The sequence below is a fragment of the Budorcas taxicolor genome, chromosome 8, assembly GCF_023091745.1.
Source record: "Budorcas taxicolor isolate Tak-1 chromosome 8, Takin1.1, whole genome shotgun sequence".
Taxonomy (NCBI): domain Eukaryota; kingdom Metazoa; phylum Chordata; class Mammalia; order Artiodactyla; family Bovidae; genus Budorcas; species Budorcas taxicolor.
In genome coordinates this window covers 84,326,867-84,349,294 of record NC_068917.1, presented here as the reverse complement: position 1 = coordinate 84,349,294, position 22,428 = coordinate 84,326,867, and the positions used below count along the sequence as shown (strand labels likewise).

General features: G+C 42.7%; 1 protein-coding gene across 1 annotated transcript in view; it reads left to right on the top strand.

The window, feature by feature from the left end:
- The window catches only part of FANCC (FA complementation group C), a 320,357-nt gene that overhangs the window by 276,501 nt on the left and 21,428 nt on the right, over positions 1 to 22,428 (top strand). The window contains exons 8-11 of the mRNA XM_052644871.1: positions 3,306 to 3,462; positions 13,063 to 13,118; positions 14,443 to 14,542; positions 21,046 to 21,121. Coding sequence (XP_052500831.1) covers positions 3,306 to 3,462; positions 13,063 to 13,118; positions 14,443 to 14,542; positions 21,046 to 21,121 — 389 coding nt within the window. The remainder of the gene's footprint in view (positions 1 to 3,305; positions 3,463 to 13,062; positions 13,119 to 14,442; positions 14,543 to 21,045; positions 21,122 to 22,428) is intronic.

Sequence of the window (22,428 nt, the reverse complement as noted above, 5' to 3'; positions counted from 1 at the left end):
TAAAATTGGCTGATAGCCTGAACTTTGGAAGAACTTCCTTAGACACTGAAGGAAGTGAAAACAGGCTCTAGGCATCTAACTCACCCAGGAAAACTGTCTGCTCTCACCAACCCCGTGTCAGGCTCCAAACTGAAGCAACACCCTCCACTCTCCTGCCTGCAGAGTAGAGAGGCTTAGGTATAACCTGAGGCACAGGACCAGCTCCAGCATCAGACCTCCTGGTTTTAATCAGGGCTGTGAGACCTTGTCCCTCTCCAGCCTCAAAAGATAAGGGTAATAATGGTACCTGTTTTGTAGGATTGTTAAGGGAATGAAAACACAAGTAAAATGCTTAGCATTGTTCGCGGTGACAAAACAGTGTTAGTGGCTCAGTCATGTCCGACTCTCTGTGACCCCAATGACTGTAGCCTGCCAAGCTTCTCTGTCCATGGAATTCTCCAGGCAAGGACACTGGAGTGGCTCGCCATTCCCTTCTCCAGGTTTACTCTGCCTTAATAAATGGCAGCTACTGGTCTTACAGATGACTCAGAGGGTGAAGACTCCACCTGCAATACAGGAGACACAGGAGACACAGGTTCAATCCCTAGGTCGAGCAGACCCCTTGGAGGTGGAAATGGCAACCCTCTCCAGTACTCTTGCCTGGGAAACCCCATGGACAGAGGAGCCTGGCAGGCTGCAGTCCATGAAGTCGCAGAGAGTTAGACCCAACTGAACATGTGGCGCATACGCACGTGCTGGTCCTTCAGCCTCTCCCACGCTGCATCTGGCCCATCAGTGTTCAGCCTGAAACACCACCTGTCAGGAGCACACCAGGCCACCAGCCCTGTGTGGCTTCCTATTGTCAGTCACTCCCAGCATAGTCGTCCCTCTGAAGACCAGTCTGCAGTGCTGACTGCACTTCCACTCCTGTCTTCATTGACTTGCCGGCTTCCATCACCCCATCCAACCCTCAACCTGCTGAAACTCCTGAGGCACAGGCCTGGGCCCTATTTTCACCCCGCTCAGACTTCCGTCCTTTGGAGTTCTCCTTCATTTCCACACTGCTCCATGCCAACTGACAGCTCCCGAATATAGATCTTCAGCCCAGACCTCTCCCCAGAACACTTCCAACTTGGATGTTCAAGGGCCTGTTTCATATCTCTGTTGGACTGTGCCTCAGACATTTTAAACTCACATACCCCAAACTGAGCTCTTAGTAAACCCTTCACCAATTTTTTCTTCCATTCTTTCCATTGAGTAAATGGTACGTCTGTCCATCTTGTAGCTCAAGAAACTTGGGACAGTTTTGATTCCCACCTCATGTTCACCCCCTCATCAAATTCATCACCAGTGTCTCTTGATATTACTGCTAAAATGCATTTCACTCCTTCCCCGGTGCCACCCAGGTCAAGCTCCCTCTGGAATTTTGTACCCACTCAGCACTCAGGTCTCCATGCAGTGGTCAGAGTGACCTTTGAAATGTAAATTGGGTCCTGGCACTCCTCTGTTTAAAACCTTCTGGGCCAGAATAAAATACCAGACGCTGGCCTTGCCCTTGGTCCTGCACAGCCTCTCACCAGCCGCCTCACCTTTGCTGCCTTCATCTGACGCGGCTGCAGCGCCCCCTGCGGAGGCCTCCTCCCACCGCCCTGCATGTTGCCTGCCCCACCACGCTGTGCGTGCTGCACGCTGCCTCTTCCCTTGTGTCCAGCTCTGTGAGAGCCAATGGATGGCAGCCCACCAGGCTCCTCTGTCCCTGGGATTCTCCAGGCAAGAATACTGGAGTGGGTTGTCATGCCCTCCCCCAGGGGATCTTCCCAACCCAGGGATCGAACCCATGTCTCCCACAGCTCCTGCAATGCAGGTGGATTCTTTATCGCTGAGCCACCAGGGAATCCCTCCCACCAGGCTGATCTCCAGCTAAACTCAACTGGAGAGGTTGTCTGTGACCACCTGGTCTCACCTGGGCCCCTCCTGATACTCTGTCCTTCCTTGGCCTGTCCTTTTCCTTCACTGTCTGATGCATGTGTATGGGTCAGAGTGAGGGGGAGTCGGAAAGAAGGTCAGATGAGGGCCAAGCCTCCCTCCCTTTCTCCTGCCCTACTGCCTGCTCTGGTGGACAGACCCTGAAACTCCTCAGCTTCTTCTAGTCTTGCCTCAGTGTTGATCTTGGACAAGGTCTACAAGAGTTATGCCAAGGGAGAAGACAAAAAGAAACTACTAGCAATTCCTAGCCTGTGTCTTTGCCTATTCACTTCTTGCCCCTATCCCTAATTCCTGGGCTTCATGCCAGCCCTGCAGAGAAATGGCCCAGAAGTGATGGTGAAGGGAAAGACACTGGAGGGGTTGTTGGGTAATGGGAAACATTTGTGCCCCCACTTTTGTTTGTCTTATTAAAAGCAGTAAACATCTTTAGCAGAACCTGGAAGGTGCTGCAGGGGAAAGGGCAGGAGGCCTTGGAAAAGCAGGGCCAAGAGAAGAAGAACAAGTCTCACCAGGCCCAAGTAGGCCCAGTGTTAACAGGGAGGAGCGCCACCCCCCCACCCCCGACTGTGGCTCAGAGTAGACGGATGCCCCCTCGTGTCCCCTCCCAGGAAAAGCAGAGCCCCTGATTCACTGACCTGACATAGGAGGAAGCTCCAAATACATTTTCCTATAGAAATGTAACTGCACTTAGTGGTAAGTCTGTAGAGTATCATGTTGGGGATCAACTATGGATCAGCCAGGCCATAATCACCTTTTATGATATTATTATTAAAGAAAGATTTCAAGAGATTTATACAGTGGTTAAATATTTACTATATGCCAAGAACTGTGCTCATCATTGTACGTGTGTTATTATTGCATTTGATCCTTCTTACAACACTAGGAGGGAGGTAGGCCCATTTTACAGGTGAGTAAACTGAGGTTTAGAAGTTAAGTAACTTTTCTAAGGTCATACAGTGAGTAGGTGGTGGCTCTAGGACTCAAACCCAAGTTTGATTGCACATGTTAAACCACTGTGGCGAAATGTCAAACATAGCTATTTCTTAAATTAGGAACTATGTTTGCCTGAATATCTCAAAGCCCTTTTCCATCAACATATTTTTTTATCGTTCTCTTTATATCATCACTATATATTTGTTTGTCCTTTTTGAAAACATTTTTTTTTCCTTTGGTCAAAATAAGTTACTTGGTAAATATTCATTTGATATTATAAATATTTACTGCTATTGTGGCCATGATGAAGAAAAAAAAGATTTGTATTTGTTATTGCATTTTGATATCTTAATCTTTTTTTCAGAGACTCATTTATATTTAAAGTTTTATTTATTTCTTACTGAAAGGAAGAAGATTTCTCTCCCCACGTCAGCTATACTCTGCCTCTGGCTTCGGCACCTTCCCAGCCTTGAAAATACAATGCTTCATCTTTTTGAAAAGCTCATCTCCAGTGAGAGAAATTCTCTGAGAAGGATCGAATGCTTTATGAAAGAGTCATTGCTGGTATGTGCTGGGTTTTGATGACGAGAAAAATCCTTAAGGAAGATGCTGCATATTCTTTCTTTTAATCAGCAAAAGAAGAAAATGTAAACAAATGAGCAGTTGGCACCTTTTAAAATCATCATCTGTCTACATTTTATTTTTGAAATACCTAATGTCTGAGGCTTTTCTCCTTGTGTTAAAAATAGGGCAAGGGAATTCCCTAGCAGTGCAGTGGTTAGGACTCGGTGCTTTCACTGCCTCAGGCCTGGATTCGGCCCCTGGATAAGGAACTAAGGTAATGTAAGCTGAGTGGCACAGCCAGGAAAAAAAAAGTTTATCCCTATGACTTCCCCAGTGGCTCAGATGGTAAAGCATCTGCCTACATTGTGGGAGACCCGGGTTTGATCCCTGGGTCATGAAGATTCCCCTGGAGAACGAAATAACAACCCACTCCAGTACTCTTGCCTGGAAAATCCCATGGACAGAGGAGCCTGGTAGGCTATAGTCCATGGGGTTGCAAAGAGCTGGACATGACTGAGTGACTTCACTTCACTTCATGCCTTATATTGCACATTCGCAAGAATTGACATTTGGCCAACAAATTTCTCATTTCCGGCTTCCTTGGTGACTCAGATGGTAAAGCATCTGCCTGCAATGCAGGAGACCTGGGTTCAATCCCTGGGTTGGAAAGATCCCCTGGAGAAGGGAATGGCAACCCACTCTAGTAGTCCACCCTGGAGAATTCCATGGACAGAGGAGACTGGCAGGCTACAGTCCATGGGGTCGCAAAAGACTGACAGCACTGAGCACACACAGCACACACCCTGTGAACAATGTGCTGTTCATTCTCCAAGCAGGAGTGCTGGAGTGGGTTGCAGTGCCCCCATCCAGGGGATTTTCCCAACCCAGGGATTGAACCCAGATCTCTCGCATTGCATCCTTTACCAGCTGAGCCACCATGGAAGCCCCTATCAACAACAGGAGAAATCAATTAACAAAGAAAATCATTCAAAAAAATAAACTTCTAATCCTTCACTGGAGGAAAAATCAAATACTTAAAAGATACAAAATGACACCCCCAGAAAAATGGGTAAAACAACAAAGTAACTACAAAGAATTCTGTCAGTTATTTTGGTGTCAGGCTGCCATCCTCGAACCCCCACCTCTATGCAGGGGCTGCCCAGTCTCCCCTCTACTCAGAACTTCTCAGGCCTGGGCAGTGCGGTGCTCAGTGGGCCAAATGGGCCCCATTGCCTAATCCAGTGTCAGGGGCCCAGGCTAGCAGGGTGTCCTCAGAACCTGACCGATCTGGTGTTTTCCCTCTGTGGGAGGCATCTCTGGAATTTATGTGCATTTTTGTAAGAGTCGGAGTAAAGACCAAAGCACTCTGAATAAACAATTAAAGCTCTCCGGGAGGTTTCATGCTTCCGGGCCTCCATCTTACGGGAACCTCGTGGGCTCCAACAGGCTTTCTTACTCGCTTTTGTCACTGAGCGGAGATATGGTGCAGAGATTTGTTTCCTCTTGTACAGATGGAGAAAGTTAGTTCAGGAGAGATGGTGAACAGTCAGATCTTAAGTTGGTGGCCAGGAAACTGGACTGGAGAGTGTTCCCCTGCCCGCTGAGCTGAGGCTTGTGTTGGGGGCAGGGTGTGTCTGTCTCTGCATACAGCGCACTAGGTTGGCTGAGTTTACACAACCTCCACCTAGATAACTTCTGTTTGGTTAATCCAGTTAGAATTTAGGTTTTCTCTCTCTTTCAAATTGGAGGCTGTATGAGAGAATCATAATAGAATCTGCTGCCTTCTTCCTATATCCCAGCTCTCTTTTTGGGTCCTGATCAGTCCCTGCCAGGTCAAGGGTGTGACCGTGGCCCTGCTTACCTTCTCCCTGTCTCCCAGGCTCCTCTTTGCCTTCCCATCTTGGGGCCTCCAAGGGGACCATGGATAGGGTCACAGTGACCAGCAGCTATGCTGCGTTCATCTGTAAGTTAGCTGGCCCAAATCAAACCCTACTGATTTAGACATTTACAATATCTGATAGAAAAAAAAGAAAAGAAAACAGATATAACGATTGAAAGAGTCCAAAGAGAAAGAGAGATACTTTTAGGGAAATTCTGCTTGAACTCATCTTTCAAAACAGTTGCATTTAAAAAAAAAAGTTGCATATTAAGGTGAGAAATAAGAATGTACCGTATATAAAAATAACTATAATATTCAAAATAAACAAAGGCTTTTAGAAGTCCTGGCAGCCCATTCCAAACGTTACCTTTATTGTCAGGTAAATCTATTTCTAACTGAAAGATACATGTTATAGTTTCATTTTCTCTGGTCCTTTTTCAGTGGTAAAATATAGTAACTGAGCTATTTCCTTGCTTTCAAGGTCCTTATTAAATTTTCTTTAAGTCTTCTCTCTATGGAAAAATTCCAGTTTCATCACCCTAAGTTGATTTGATTCTGCAACCTTGTGATTCTTCTCGAAATCTTCTTTGTGCCCTTTTTACCTGTGGTCCTCAGGCCTGAGCCTGTCATTAAACCCAGGATGACAGAGAGAGAGAGAAAGCAGGCATTCCTGTTAAACATTGCGTTGTATAACCTTCAGTCTCCAGTTTACGGTTTAAAATCATTTCCCCCCAAACAGTTTTGAAGTCAGTTGATTTACAAAAGCATTTATCAGGATCATGTGTGTAGAGATTCAGAGCTTCCATCATGGTTAAAGGGGGATTTCAGAGGGTGCTATTGTGTTTAATTTATTGTGGCATTGGCAGGATGTAACCCCTCTGTTGCCTTATGGTTCAAGGAGGTAATTACAATACAGAGCTGCAAGTCCTTGATTGGCGTGGGCTGCTCTCCTCAGGATCCTGGGCCCGCAGTGCCACACAACCAAGCAGGCTGGAATAAGCCTGTGACGTGACCGAGTGATTGGAAGGGTAACCTGAAGAACGTGCTTCCTGATTGCATCATCTGCTTCACTTATCAGAGCACGGTATCTCGCGGCCCTGCGGAAGTATCAGAAAGATCTGGAAGACTCGGATAGGACAGGACTGCTGTGCTTTCCTCTAGTAGTAACTTGATGCCTATTACATTAGAGTTGGATTCTGAGAGTAATTAAAGTGTGATGGTCTAGTAACTTGTATTTTATATGGAGCACTGTTAATTATGTTTCCATCTCTTGGGACTATCCAGAATTAGCCCTAGAAGTTCTATAGTTACCAAGATGTTGCAAAAAACAAAAGATAAACGTGTTGTACAGGTTGTACAAAGTGAAATGATCTCTCCAAATGTTCTGTGGTGTCTCCGGGCCTCCAGGCTGGGTTTTTTCCATTAAGACTATGAATAAGGTGCTGACCTAATAGTCACCTGAATTCTAAGTGCATGTGTATGTTTTTTGACTTCTAAAATAAAAGGAAATTTTCAAAACCTGTTTCTTTTGGGGGCTCCTGTTTGACTCTCTTAGGCTGGACCTCCCCCAAGTCTATGGCCACCTGCCACATTTGATGCTCCTAAATAAATCGAGGTCTTAGCCTCAGTATGTCATCTACTGAGCAGACTGACACTTTGCAAAAGCAGATGGTCTTGTGTTTCCCTTGACAGAACAGGCAATGGAAGACCATAATCCATAGCTTCAGACCTGACCTTAAAAACTCATGTCACCAACAACAGTGAAAGCCACTTGCTAATTATGCAGCTTTCTTGGCACTGTTTGGTTTCCCAAGGCTGGCCCCAAATCCGAAGGATGTTATATTTTCCAGTTACAATTCTGTTTGCAGAGCCCAGAAAGCTATTGTTTATATTCTACATTTGAATGAAAAGTGCTGGCTGGGTGGCACTGTGTTTGGCTGCCCTGCTGCATGCCCGGGCTGGGATATACCCTGGTTCCCATGCCCTCCCATTCGATCCTTCGTTGGCTGGCCTCACATGCCGCCTGCCCCTCTAGCTGGGTCCAGAGATTTGCTCACGAAAGAGCGCAGCGGGAGGGGAAGAAAGGGGGATTGGTTTTGTTTATTAAGATTTTAAATCAGGAAACACTCCTGGTGTTTCTCTTCATAGCTCCACCAAAATTAGTTCTTTATCTTGTCAAGTGTACTCAATAAAGATAGGGTTAAAAAGTAGTTCTTAATCTAATAAGAGCTTAAGAATAACAAACCTGCAGATAACTCAGTGTCCTCCTTGACCTCCCTCATATGAGATAAGATGCATTCTTCTTTCCATTCTCCAGATAGTAATCATAGCCACTTCAAAAAGAAAAAGAGACTTATTTTACGCTGAACTCCAAACACAGTTCCCCTTTAATAAAAGATTATACCGAAGAATTAACTCTACATCCTGGGTGATGTCATTTTTCTCTGCTTGAATAACTTCTTACTAATGTTCTAGGGTTTTTCTTTTCCTGCTTTCTCATTAGCAGTCTTTTAAACATTTCTTTTTTTCTTTGAGCTCTTTAATGTGATGCATGTAATTTAACAAAAGCTAAAGTAGACGATTTAGCAGTGATCGAATAGAGAAGTGTGGAGGTGGTTTATGCTTGTGGCTAAAAGGTAAAAAGAAACATCTCAGACAATAACTGCACTTTCCTGCATCGACCTCAGGGGGGCACCAGATCACCCAGCACCGTAAAGAAAAGAGACCTCGATGGCAAGTTCTGTTTTCACTGGTGGGAGGCAGGCCTTGGCAGCCAGTCCGAAATGAAGAGAGAAACAAAAAACAAAACAGGGCAGTAGTTGACCCAGAAGGTCACTGCCACTCAGAGACTGAGCCAGGAAGCAGCAGGGGGCTGAGGAGCCGTCTTCCCACCCAGGCTACACAAGCCAAGGGGAGAGAGGCCGCTCGGCCAGGCGAGAGGAGGAACTTGAGGTTTGGGGGACTTTGCTCGGCTTCCAGAGCTGGCATCCCTGTGTCTTAACGTTCTCAGACAGCGCGGGTAAATTTAAAACACAAAAGTACATTTGGTACTTGTTAAGATTTTTTTCTTTTTTTTCTCCTTAAGCCCAGAAATGACAGATTTATCACTAATTAAACAATAATTTCATTATAGAGTACTGAAAAAAATCCTGGTAGTATAAACAACATCTGGTAAAGATTAAAAAGAAAGAATAATTTTTCCAAGCTCAAATTTGATGAAAGTAACACCAATGTTTTGAAACAAAATAGATCTTAAAGTGCAAAAGGGATATTTACAGTCTTAAGTTTGGTATTTTGAAAGTAGAAAAGAAGAAAATGGCATAATAAAAAATACGTGTTTATAAAGGTGCCTTATTTTATATGACAGATATGAAAAATTTTTATATAGGTAGTTTTTTTTTAGACCAAATTGTTTTTGAACTCAAAAGAGTCTATTGAAACTTACAAAGAATTTTTTTTTAAGAGGAGTGTTATTTTTTGATGAATAGTCACCTCTTAATTTACATACATAGATTAACACAAGGACTCCTGCCTGTCAAGGGTTTGGATGAGTCAGATACACAGTGGGATATGTTGCTGGCCATAAAAATAGACCATGAAAGAGAATCTATCTCAGGCTTACCGAACTTCAGTTTATCTCTCACCTGAAACTTCTCTATTTTTTAGGAAAAATATGTGTAAAAGGTGATAAATGAAGAAGGCTTGAGAATTTTGTTTCCATGTCTTCACTGCCTTTTTGTTTTTTACAAGAGGAATTCACTTTTCTCAGTGAATTACCTCAAATCATAGTTTAATTTCCCTTTCTGGCTTGTATTCTCTCTCTCCCCTCTCCCCATACTCTTTCCGTCTCACACAGATTCATAAAATGATAGGAAAAAAAGGAAAGATTTCCTCCTGAGAATTCTCAGGCAGCTAGTAATAATCGTTGATGAACTGGGATGAAAATAACAGGTTAGGCACCAGGGAGGGCTTCTCTGGTAGCTCAGCAGTAAAGAATTCACCTGCAGTGCAGGAGCTGCGGGTGACGTGGGTTCAGTCCCTGCGTCAGGAAGATCCCCTGGAGGAGGGCATGGCAACTCACTCCAGTATTCTTGCCTGCAGAATCTCATGGACAGAGAGGAGCCTGGGGCTGCAGTCCCTAGGGTCACAAAGAGTTGGGTCACAACTGAAGTGACTTAGCACGCATGCATAGACACCAAGGATGGAGAGTGAGCATGGGTGTTATTTGTGCAGGTCATGGTACAGCGTGGCAAGCTGGCCTCCTCCTCACCTCTGCCCACAAAGCAGCCTAGGAAATGCAGCGCTGCACACTTCTCTGTGTGGCTTAGCCTTCCCTTGTTTGTTTTTTTTTCTTCTGAGCAGTGAGAATGGGCTGTCCACCTGGGCAGAGAAGAAACAAGCAGTGCAGTCCTGGGTAGCTGTAGAAGAGGGAAGGGAATGTGCCCTCCAGAGCAACCTGGCCCATAAGCAAAGGAAACCAGAGTCCAGACCTTTCCCGCTTCTGTTCATCCTCTGACCCTCAAGAGGACTGGGGGCAGTGTGAGAGAAGGGAAGAAGGACACAACCGCTGTTACTGAGGGCCTCCTGGGAATGAAGTTTCCCTAGACTTGAAGTAATCTGTACATGGAAATCGTTAGACCAGATGGAGAAGAGAAGAGCTTGAGAAGGAACAGATTTTGGTAGGATGGGGAAAAACAGACAAACAGATGGAACCCAAGAAAGGTTTTCTTTTCTGTCCTCATTCTAATAGGAAAGATAATTGCTTGGTTTGTGGGGTTTCAGAGCTAGGCCCCAGAAGTTTCAGTTGCAGAGTGACCTGTTGTGTTACTTTGGGGACCCATTTTACAAATAAAACAGGACACAGAGGGGCTAAATGTTTGCCTCTTCCCTCACATGAATGTGTAAAGATTTGGGGGCTGGGGGAGTGGTAATTTATGGCTTCCAAAGAAGCATAAATTAAGACTTTAATTCTATTTGGAGGATTCCCTTGATAAGAAAAGCGGCTTAAGTTTGCTTTTGTGATTTGGTGTCTTTGGGACACATGCCTGGCCTGTGAGCACTCTGGGCTTCATGAGGGGACTCACTGACCCTGAAATTACGTGCTCGGAAAGTGTGAAGAGTCTCATTTTTAAAACCGTCAGTAAAGGCTGCAGATGAGAAGGAGCTGTTCATACTTCTGGAGTGGCAAGGGAGACTGGTTTTTAAATCAAAATCTCTGCCATTGCTGTTCCAGTAGGGTTCCCCTCTCTCCTGGCATCTTATCTGTTCTGAAAGTTAAAACAGCTTGTAGAAGCAGGTTAAGGGCAACCACAGCCTGAGCTGTTTGGACAGAAGGAAATCTAAGAGGAGAGTTGATCGGCATGGAGAGAACAGGCAGATTCCACACAGTCTATATATTTAAAACAGTTGATTGAGCTGTTTCACTAGAAAACACTGCATGAAAGAAGAGCATGTCCAAGCTCTGGTCCTCTTTTCAACAGAGTCAGAACTTTCTTGCTTTCCTGCTTGCTTTTCAAGGTAGCCCTGTTCTATACATGGATCGGCCTTTTCCCTGCCATTTAGATATCTCTGTCATCAGTATAGATTGATTTTCTACTAGCATCAGATTTATAGAGAGGTTCTGGAGTACTTAGACCATTTAGAAGAAAGGGAATGGTTCTGTTTTACCATTTTCAATTTTAGTCTTATTTTCTGCCAGTGCGTTTTTAGCCTCTATGTGTCACATGACGGTGTTGTTTGGTTCTTAAACACTCTTATTCAAGAGCCATATTGTCTATATATAAAACTTGGAAAAACTCTTCTGGCAAATTTGATGAGTCACATTTCTTCAAGATACGCAGTTTGCTTTTCTCTTCTTTTTTTTTTTTTTTTAATTTTTATTTTTACCGCTTTTCTCTTCTTATTTGATATTTTCCATTATGAATACGTAGAAACTTCCGTGATATTTTCTGGGCATATATCCAGTGACCTTTTAATAACTGTTAGTATTTACAGTGAGGCTGAGAAGCAGGGAGATAACTGACTTTTCTGAGATCAAAGTCAAAAAATACTCTGCCTCTCTCCTGTTCAACCATCAATCAGCCAAACTACTTTCTTGAGTATGTAATGAATTTAATCTATGAAAAATTTCAGTTGGTTTCCTTTATATAAAAATGGACATCAATGAAAGATTAGGAAGTATTGACTCCTCTACCTAGAAAGCAGAGATTTGCATCGTACAAATCATTAATCTCTTCAAATAAAAGGAGTTATCCCATCATTTTAACAAGTGGTAATGCTCTTTCCTGGAGCCTTCTGTGACAGCTGTAATGGTGGTGTGTGAACACTAGATGGCACACGTTCAATGTTATTGTACATCTAGAAATGCCAGCACAGAAGAGAGTGGAAGCTACTGGAGATAGGTACCATTCTTTAGCCTGGCCTAGAAAAGTTAAGAGAAGATATATATCCTTTTTTCTATTTTTCTTGTTGAGGGGGCATGAAAAACTGTTCCCCAAAGCTCAATGTGACTCAAAGAAATTCCATATAAGGCCTAATTTACTAACCTGTGGATGTTACTGTATTATATCTGTTTTAGAACACATATAGCATCTTTCTCTGGCTTTATCTCATGGTATGAGCTCCAGCCAGAATGATATGGGATCATGGAAATTTGCCCATGGTCCAGTGGTTAGGACTCTGCACTTCCACCACCAAGGGCCCAGGTTCAATCCCCAGGTGGTAAACTAAGATTCCACAAGCCATGTGACCAAAAAAAAAAGGAAAAAAGCAAACAAAAAGATATGGAATCTGGGTTAGGCCCTCTGAAGCCCCACCCAGGCCACAGTAAGTTGGCTTCTGCAGATTTAAATCATCAAAGCTGTCATAAAGATATTCATGGATTAAATTAGATGGCTTTCCTTATTCAAGATGATAGTATCTTTATTTTTTTCTTCATCCTAAATAATTAAAGCTGTATTATTTAGTCTGGCGTGGTGGTGGTCACTGGTTTCCCTAATAATAATTTGAAATTACTATGCACTCATTTCCTAATCAGCAGGAATGAAAAGAGAACAGGTCTAGCTTTGACTTTGAGGCACTTTTAAGTCATGTGAGCAGATCAGACACATAGGAGACATTACTTAAACCTAGGCTTCCCTGGCGACTCAGGCGGTAATCCACCTGCAATGCAGGAGACCTGGGCTCAAGCCCTGGGTGGGGAAGACCCCCTGGAGGAGGGCACGGCAACCCACTCCAGTATTCTTGCCTGGAGAATCCCCATGGACAGAGGAGGCTGGTGGGCTACAGTCCAGGGGGTCTCAAAGAGTCAGACACGACGGAGCGGCTGAGCACAGCACAGCACCGCAGCACAGGTAGGCTGTGTGTCTTCATGCTCGCCTGCTGGTCGGCGGTAGATTCTAGTTCCCATGATACTTACTGACTCTTTTTTGTGTATCATGTGGGCTTATTGTTGAAAGTGTGGAATTTACAGAGTATAAGTTGAATAAAGAAGAAGAAGAAGAAAGGCTGCCCATAATCCCCTTACCCCAAGAGAACTTCTGTTTGTATTTGTATGGAGGGCTTTTGCCATGAACTAGTCTCTCTGTTTTTTCTAACTCAAAGGAACATGTCCATTTTCTAGACACCAGCAGTTGTGGACAACTCATTTCCCTGATAAGAGCGAGTCGTTATTGATGAAATGCTTCTGATATTTTACTTTCTCGTGGTCTTTTCCTTTACAGCCTGAAGCTGCTGCCTGCCACCCCGCCATATTCAGAGTTGTTGATGAAATATTCAGGTAAATATTGTGCTGTTTCTGCTCATAATTGGTCTAAATATGTTCAGCTTCCAAATATGAATAAAAAAATTCTGTGGTAGTCTCTGGCTGTACCATGGGGAAATTAGATTCTAATTCCATCCCATCCTGCTGAGCTTTTTGGTAAAACGCAAATGTTAATGTGTATTTAAAAGCCAAAGCCTGAGAACTAAGATAACTATCTTTTTTTTAACCTTTTAAAAATCTAATAATAATGGTTGAAAATCAGAATTGAATTAGATTTTGCATCATGCATTATTCATGTAGAATTTTTCTCAATTGCAAATAAAGGGTAGTAGTGTTCTCCCTTCACCACTTGAGGGCTGACCAATCTTTTTAAAGCTAAGGAACACCAAAAATAATAAATAAATAATGCCATTCTTAACAGAGCACTTCTGAAAGGCAGAATCAACTATGCATGTTATCTAATAGCACACTAATTTTTATTCTGCAAATACGAGAACTTCTTGGTAAATGCAGTGGATTTACAATGGTGAAAGATGAGCCCACTGGACACCAGGTTGGGTTATGACTGATAGTTAGTGAGGGGCCAGACCCCTCGTGGGGAGCTTGCCCCCAGTGGACAAGTGGGTGGCCAGCCTCTTTCCTGGGTGCTGGTGCAGCCAGGGCCAGGGTATCTACCCTCTTTATCCAGTCCCCCTCAAACTCACTGAATAGAGGCCCCACGGCAGACAGCAGACATTGGGAAAAGGAATTTTTACAATAGCAAGTAATCCAGCACTTAAGTTGGTCTTGAAACATATGAGCTTTAAGCTAAATGAGTGTAGAAATAAGTCAGAATGCTGTTTTTAGTTTAAAGCTAGCAAAGTTTCAGTTGATTTTTTTTTTTTTTTTTGGTGTTGTTTATACAAATGTAAAGAAAAGTTAGTTGTATGAAAATGCATAGAAACCAAACCAGGAACATGCAGATTCTTCCACCCCTTTGCTGTATATCCCTGGGGCACCCCTTTCTCCACTTTCAAAAAGCAAAAGTTCTGTGGATGTTCCATTTGTGGGCATACAGTGTGCAAATATTTGTAAAGAGCATCCCAGGCCCATGTGGAAGAGATACGAAGTGCTTAATAATTTAAAAACCAAGAAAGGAAGCTCTGCACATTGCAATTTTCAAGGAAGTCTTTAGAAAAGGGAGTGACAGATTTCTCCTGCTTTCACGCAAGAACTGAAATCTGATGAGCTGACACTGCTGCTGAAAAGAATGTTTCCATGTTTCCCTTTACATATTTTGGTTCACATATTTTCCAGATTAATCACTGAATGTGTTGTGATCTGGCCTTGTATTGTTCAGGTCTGCACTCCTGGAAACCGATGGAGCCCCAGAAGTGCTAGCCGGCATTCAGGTGTTTACACAATGCTTTGTAGAAGCTCTGGAAAAAGAAAACAAGCAGGTTCGTTATATTGCAGATATTATTCATTCCCCCAAGGAAAAAGAGGCTGTTAAGAGTATTTGATTAATCATCAGAAAAGAGCACGTTATTTTCAGTGATTTTGATAGACTGTTTTGTTCATGGAGAAAGTTTCCAAACAAGTACACCAGCAAAGGCAAAATCATTTTATGTGTGTACTCAGTCATGTCCAACTCTCTGGAACCCCATGGGCTGTAGCCCACCATGTTCCTGTGTCCATGGGATTTCCCAGGCAAGAATATTGGAGTGGGTTGCCATTTCCTCCTCCAGGGAAAATCATTCTAATTGAAAGTAAATCAAGATGGTTCCTATCTGTCCCGTGTCCTGGTACCCAGAAGCATTTATCTATTGCTGTGCAGAGAACTCTACCGTATGATCAGGTACCACCCCAGAGGCTGAACTTTCTGGGCCCTGTGTTGTACACTGTTTGTTGAGTAGGACTCTGCCTTTCCCAGGCCAGAGAAAGGTGTTCTAGAGTCTCTATGGCATGTGCTAAGAAGAAAATGGCACTTATTATAAAGCAATACTGGACATTCTTAATTATTAGTTTCCATTCATATCAGAGGCCTAAATGTGAATTGGATTCCAGGAGAGATAGGAGGTAGTGAGTGTGACACTACTCCGTTATAATTTGAATAATTATTGAGGAGGAGCTGGGAATGGCCATGACCAAAACGTGTGAGTTGGACTTGGTCAGTAAGCAAGCAGCCAGGCCTAGGGACCTGCAAGAAGAGAGGGCGGTCGGCAGAGGCAGCTGACTGATGGAGTGACCTGTGAAACTGGAACCTTTTCTACCAGAGTTTTCACCTTTGGGAGTTTTAATTGGCCTGCACTTCTAATGGCCACAGACCTGATGTCTGTGTGGTGCTTTGCCTGCTGAAGTGCCTGAACCCACTGCAGTTTCTTGTGAGGTCATGGTCCCTTGGGGTGCTTTCTGCAGTTTGCCTTAGGGGACCAGTGCCATGATGCCTGTTGTACTAAAATCCCATACACCCCTATGCCAAGAAGCCTCTCAGGTTTTAGCAGATGTTTCTGTTTTTAAGGCAGTGATAAATATTTATGATGTTTTTTTCCCATCTTCTCCTTCCCTAGGGAAGTTAGCTAGACTGTAGCAAACAGCATTATCAATGGTGCCCAGCCTGGAATTCTGGAGGAGAGCTCTGCTGAAAGGCACTGGTTGGCCCTCATGCTTATTTTGAGGCAAACTATAAATATCTTTTATCCTCCCTGAACATTCTTTGTTTTTCCAGTTAGGAACCACCCTCTAAAAAACCTGCACCTTGAACTCCTGGAACAGACCGAGGTTGGGGTGGAGGGCATTGGTAAAAGAAGTGTTGCTCTGTACCATCAGCTTGAGTCTGTCTTTCTTATCAACTTTGTCCTTGAGTTGCAGGGTTGGCCTTAACACTTTAGATTCAGACTTATAGTCACTTTTAATTTAGAATAGTACCCTACCCACGTGCCGCTAGTGGTAAGGAATCTGCCTGCCAGCTGGGGAGATGCAAGAGATGCAGGTTGGATCCCTTGGAGTAGGAACAGCACCCCATTCCCATATTCTTGCCTGGAAAATTCCATGGGTAGAGGAGCCTGGTGGGCTATAGTACATGGGGCCACAAAGAGTTGGACACGACTGAGTGATTGAACATACACCCTACCCAGGCTACACATATCTGGCGGTGTAAGGGACACAGAATGGGTCCTGGTGGAAGGCAAAGCAGGGATCCAAAAAAAAAAAAAGCCAGAGATTCACTGTCCTTCCCTTGGGCTCAGGATGCAAGAGCAACAACCTCTTAACTTTGTAGATGCCTTCATCCCTATATGTCGTGGCATGTCTCTCTCTGGGGCTGTTCCTGACCGCCTGCCTTTCCAGGCAGTGCCATTCTCATCATCAATCCCCTGCCTTCCTGAGTGCCCCTTCTTAGATTAATCATAATCCCTGATGCATGACACTGCCTGTCCTATGTGATCCATGTGTAACCCTCTTTCTTTCTGTGTTTTATTCATTCATCCACATAGTCATTATTAATAAATGAATATCTACCAACCTGGACTTCCCTGGAGGCTCAGACAGTTAAGCGTCTGTCTACAATGCAGGAGACCCGGGTTCGATCCCTGGGTCAGGAAGATCCCCTGGAGAAGGAAATGGCAATCCACTCCAGTACTATTGCCTGGAAAATCCCATGGACAGAGGAGCCTGGTAGGCTACAGTCCATGGGGTCGCAAAGAGTCGGACATGACTGAGCGACTTCACTTTCACTTTCACTTTCTTTCTACCAACCTGACATCTAACAAGACCTGGTCCCCTAGTAGAAACTTCAGGTTATTCCCATGTTCCTCTAGTCTGTCATCCTGACTTTCTCCCTTCAGGTAACTGCTGTCCTTTATTTTTTCTGAAAATAGTTTGATCATGTATATGTTGTTGTTTAGTAGCCAAGTCATGTCCAACTCTTTGTGACCTCCTGGACTGTAGCCCGCCAGGCTTCTCTGTGCATGGGATTCTCCAGGAAAGAATACTGGAGTGCGTTGCCATTTCCTCCTGGAGAAGGTCTGTCTTCCCAACCCAAGGATTGAAACCACACCTCCTGAGTTGGTAGGCAGATTCGTTACCACTGAGCCACCAGGGAAGCCTGATCACGTACATATGATTGTTAGACCATGTTTTCTTTATTGATTGTTTTTGCGCTTTATAAAGCAAACGACAGATGAAAGTGGTACTGCGTGTGCAGTCTTCTGAGCCTTGTTCTTTCCAGCAATATGTCACCAGGCTTGCTCCGTGCTGTGGGTGGTGGTGGGGATTGCGTGTAGTACTCTGTGGGGAGAGTGTATACAGTGTAGCTGTCTTCCTGGTGGTGAGCCTTTGGATTATTTCCAGATTTTGTTTTCTTTCATAAACAGAGTTTCTCTGAACATTCAAGATATACTTAAGAGTGCTAGTGCCGGTTATTAGGTGTGCAAAGGCAGCTTTGGCAGATACTGCCAAATTGTTTTCATACATGGTTGTGCCAATTTACGTTCCCCCCAGCAGTTATGAGAAATCTCATCAATCCACATTCTTTCCCATTGTCAAAAATGTTTATCTTCAGTGCTTCTCATTCTCTTTTTTATCCTTTCCTCTCATCCTTGTTTTGTTTGGAGAGCATAGTTGCAGCCCCATCAATGTGCCCAGTCAGACCAGTAGCCAAAAACTTAAGGCTGTCATGACAGGCCTCTTTCCTGAACTTGCCTAATGGCTCCAGGACAAGCAGCGAATCAGTTCAGGTTCTGGTTCTAGTAGTGACAGAGTTTAATGATGTATTGAACTAAATCTCCTGCAGATAAAAATTATAAACTCTGGAGAAAATATTTTTTAAAAACTATTTGAAGGTACTGGAAAGCAACCCAAAAAGCAGATAAAAACTGGAGGGGTTTCAACTCTTGAAAATGTAAACCACATTGGGTAATCTTCTAACTTTTCCCAGAGGGCTCTCATGTGAGAGGTGGGAAGGAGATTAAATGAGGCTAAGGGGTGGCCCAAACCCAAGGTATAATCTGATTGGCTTGAGGTGTCAAAAGACAGAGCTGTGGGCTGCCAGAACAAAAAACAGATGAGGCAAAAGAAACTAATCTCAAAAGATAAACCTAGGGACTTCCCTGGTAGTCCAGTGGTTAAGAATTCTCTTGCCAATGCTGGGGACATGGGTTCAACCCTTGGTTTAGAAAGATCTCACATGCTACAGAGCAACTAAGCCTATACACCACAACTTCTGAGCCTGCATCCTCTAGAGTGCGTGCCACAACAAGGGAAACCACCACAAGCGAGAGGCCTGGGCACTCCAGTGAAGAGTAGCCCCCGCTCACTGCAACTAGAGAAAGCCTGTACACATCAGCAAAGACACAGGGCAACTGATAAATAAGTAAATAGATAAATGAAAAAATTTTAAAGATCAATTCAAATATACCTACAAGTTCATTAATTACAAAAACTAAGTGAAAACCAACCAAGTATACTAGGTAAAAAGGAAATATGTCAGACTGAATGAAAAACTAAGACCCACTATACATTGTTTTCAAGAAATCCATTCTAATTATAAAGACACAGATTAAAAGGAAGGAAAGATATGTTATGTAAATAATAAGCACAAGAAAGCTGGTCTGGCTCTACCAGCAGCAGACAGATTAGGTTTTAAGGTAAGGAGTACGGACAGACAAAAAAGAGGGACAGTTTATATAGTTCATCAGGAGAAACACCAATTACAAATGGATATATGCCTAATAACAGAGGTCTGAGATACACAAAGTAAAAACTGAGAGAAGTAAAAAGAGAAACAGGCAACTCCACAGTAATACATAAAATACTTGGGAGAAAATTTAACAAAAGGTGTATAAGATCTCTATGTGGAAAACCACAAAATAAGAAAGTTAAACATATGAAGAGAAACCATAATCATGAATTGTTGAGAAGCCTGGTTCAATGTGCTCCTAGTTAAAATCCCAACATAGTTTTTAAAACAGAAAATGATAGGCTGATTCTAATGCAAAGAACCTATAGTAGCCACGATAACTTTGAAAACAAACAAACAAACAAACACAAAACCCTCCCCCCAAAATCAGAAGATTCACACTGACTGATTTCAAGACTTTAAGCTACAGTAATCAAATTCAAGACAGTGAGGTACTGGCAAAAGGATAGATCAGTGGAACAGAATCGTGTCTAGATATTTTCATGTAATCAACTGGTTTTTGACAGAGATGCCAAGGAAGTTAAATGTGGAAGGTTTTCAACAAGTGGCAGTGAAACAGCTGGATACCCAGAAAACATGGGCCTCTACCTCACAGACATGGAACTTCATCTGAGACAGGTCATAGACTTCAACATAAATGCTGAAGCCATAAAGCTCCTAGGAGAAAATGAGAGTATCTTTTTTGACATTAGGATAATCTAATATTTCTTAGAAGGAATGCAGAAAAGCACTAAGCAGTGTGAGAAAAATGGATAAATTAGACTTCATCAGAATTTAAAATGTCTGGTCTTTGTAGACATCCTTAAGAAAATGAAAAATCGATCCACCCAGCAGTTAAAAAATATTCTCAATACATATATCTAATAGGGGATTTGTGTCCAGAATATATAAAGATCTTTTACAACTCAAGAACATAAGAAACAACTCAGTTTTAAAAATGGACCAAGGACTTGAATACACACTTCAAAAAATATGTATAAAGTGAAAAGTGAAGTTGCTCAGTCGTGTCCAACTCTTGAGACCCCATGGACTATAGCCTGCCAGGTTCCTCTGTCCAAAGGATTCTCCAGGCAAGAATACTGGAATGGGTTGCCATTTCCTTCTCCAGGGGATTTTCCCGACCCAAGAATTGAACCCAGGTGTCCTGCATTGCAGGCAGATTCTTTACCAACTGAGCTATAAGGGAAGCCCGACAAGTATGTGAAGCAACTGGAATTCTGGTAAATTGTTGACCACTTTGAAAAATTACATGGCAGTTTCTAACAAAGTTAAACAAGCATCTACTCTATGACCTAGTAATTCCATTCCTATGGTATTTACCCAGGAGAAATAACAGCACGTGTCCACAAAAAAGACAGACATATGAATGTTAATTGCATCTTTATTCATAATAAAACCCAAACTGGAAACAATCCAAATGTCCATCAATGGGAGAATAAATAAACAGATTATGATATATTCATACAGTGACTACTTTAGAACAATTTCTTTAAAAAACGAAGTATTTAATCCATAGTAACAAGGATGAGTCTCAAAAGAACATGTTGAGCCAAGGAAGCCAGACAGAAAAAAACACACACTCTTACGATTCCATTTGTGTGAAATTCAAGAATATACAAAACTACTCTCTCTCATCAAAATGAAAATATCAGATGCCGGGGTGGGGTGGAAGGATTGACTGTAACAGCTACAAGGGAACTTTCTGAGGTGATCGAAATGTTCTGTGTCTTGATTGGAATGATGGTCACGTTGGATTTACACATTTACCAAAAGCCATCAGATTGTACACTTAAAACCCTTACAGTTCACTGTAGGCAGATTTTACCTCAACTTTTTACAAAAGTACTTCAAGGCTGCTGTGCCTGGGGGCACGGAGGGTACAGCTCCTTGGCCCTCAGAGGATGTGTGAGACCACTGTTGCTTTTTGATAAAACCCATCTCCCAGCTGCCTTGGAAACTCTCACATAAATAGATTTATGTATATAATTGGGTTCATGTGAGGTAAAGAACTGATATAAAGACATCAAGAGCATAACTTTATTTTTCTTAAGTCCTGGAAGGCATCTTTAAAAAGGTTTAATTTTTTAGAACATATTTATAAGATTATCAGAAGCATCTTTTATTTTTGATCAGTGTGCAAGACATTATGACCACATAAAGTACTAGAATTTCTTTTGGGGGCAGAGGATGCAGTATTTTATATATCCTTAATACCTTCTCCAATGCTAATGTTTGAACGGCTTTAAATTTTTTGTTCTCTTATAGTTGAAGTTTGCACTCAAGACCTACTTTCCTTATGCTTCTCCATCTCTTGTCATGGTGCTCCTCCAACACCCGAAAGGTATGTGAAGGTTGATTCTGCCCATATTAAAATAATTTCTGGGAAAGTACAGTAACAAAATCATAACCCTTTCCTCCCAGTTCCTTATCTGTAAAACCAGGGAGATGGATAATGTTCCTTTAAATTCTCAGCGTCACACATTCTGTGGATTTTGATATGAGAATTTGCTTGACTTCCCAGTTACAATCATTTACTAAAAGAAAGGAAAACAATGGCCTCTAGTTGGGTTTTGACAGTCTGTTCTGGTTAACACAAGGCTTCTGCTAGTGCCAGGAACGTCTACCTGGATGCCAGGAACAGGCTAAGACTTGGCTGATTTGGAATAAAACAGTACATTTATCTGTATTTCATTCTTTCTTCTCTGTGCCCCCTGCTGCAAATGAAAAGATAAAATGATGAATGAAGCTAAGGAAATTTAGGGGAAATTTCTCCTAACCTAGCCAAGGGAAGTCTTTTGAAAGAATTCAGTAAGTGTGTTAGACCACAGCCATCTGTGATTTCATCTGCCAGCCTTCCAGAGGCCATATTCATTTGGGGAAGTGATGAATCTGTCCTCATTCAACTGATGTTGATCTGTTAACATGCCTGTGAGCTCCTGTTTATGAAACGTTTCAGAAATAGAGAATACAGACATCCTTCCCCACTAATGCCTGAAATCTAAGGAGAGGTGATACTGAAACAAGACAGACTGTATGCTGTAGAAAAAGGCATCTCATCCGACCATGGAAAGATAGGAAGAACCCATAATATGTCCTTTTTGTCCTTTTTTTCCTGAGACTTGAGTAAGTAGATTCACTTGAGGAAAGTAGGATTTGAGGTTTCAGAGCATTTTACAAAATCAAAAATACTCTTCCTTTTTCTAAAAGATTAAGTTCTCACCCAAAGTGACCCACTTGACCCTGTCCTCTCATATGCTAGAGGCAGAGGTGGAGACAGGCCTGCTGGGATCTCTGGTCAGCTGTTTTTTGAAACTTGAATGCAATGGGAAAACTTTAATAAGACAGGAGTATCAGTGACTCTCTTTCCAGAGGCATGTCTCACAGCCTAAGTCAGATCAGCAAAGTCCAAGGTCACCCTGTGTAGTAAGCAGCTAAATGAGCTCCACAAAGAATATCAGGGTTGTTATTTTTTAAGTTTGGACATCTATAAATTAAAGACTATTTGTGCTGGTTCCTGCATAATTTTCTGCATATTACTTTTGGAAAAAATAATGTTATATCCACAGATTGAAGGGTTTCTTAACAGTAGAGTCTTCTATTCATCAAAAATTGATTTTATGCCCACTGGAAAGTCCTATGAGATATAAA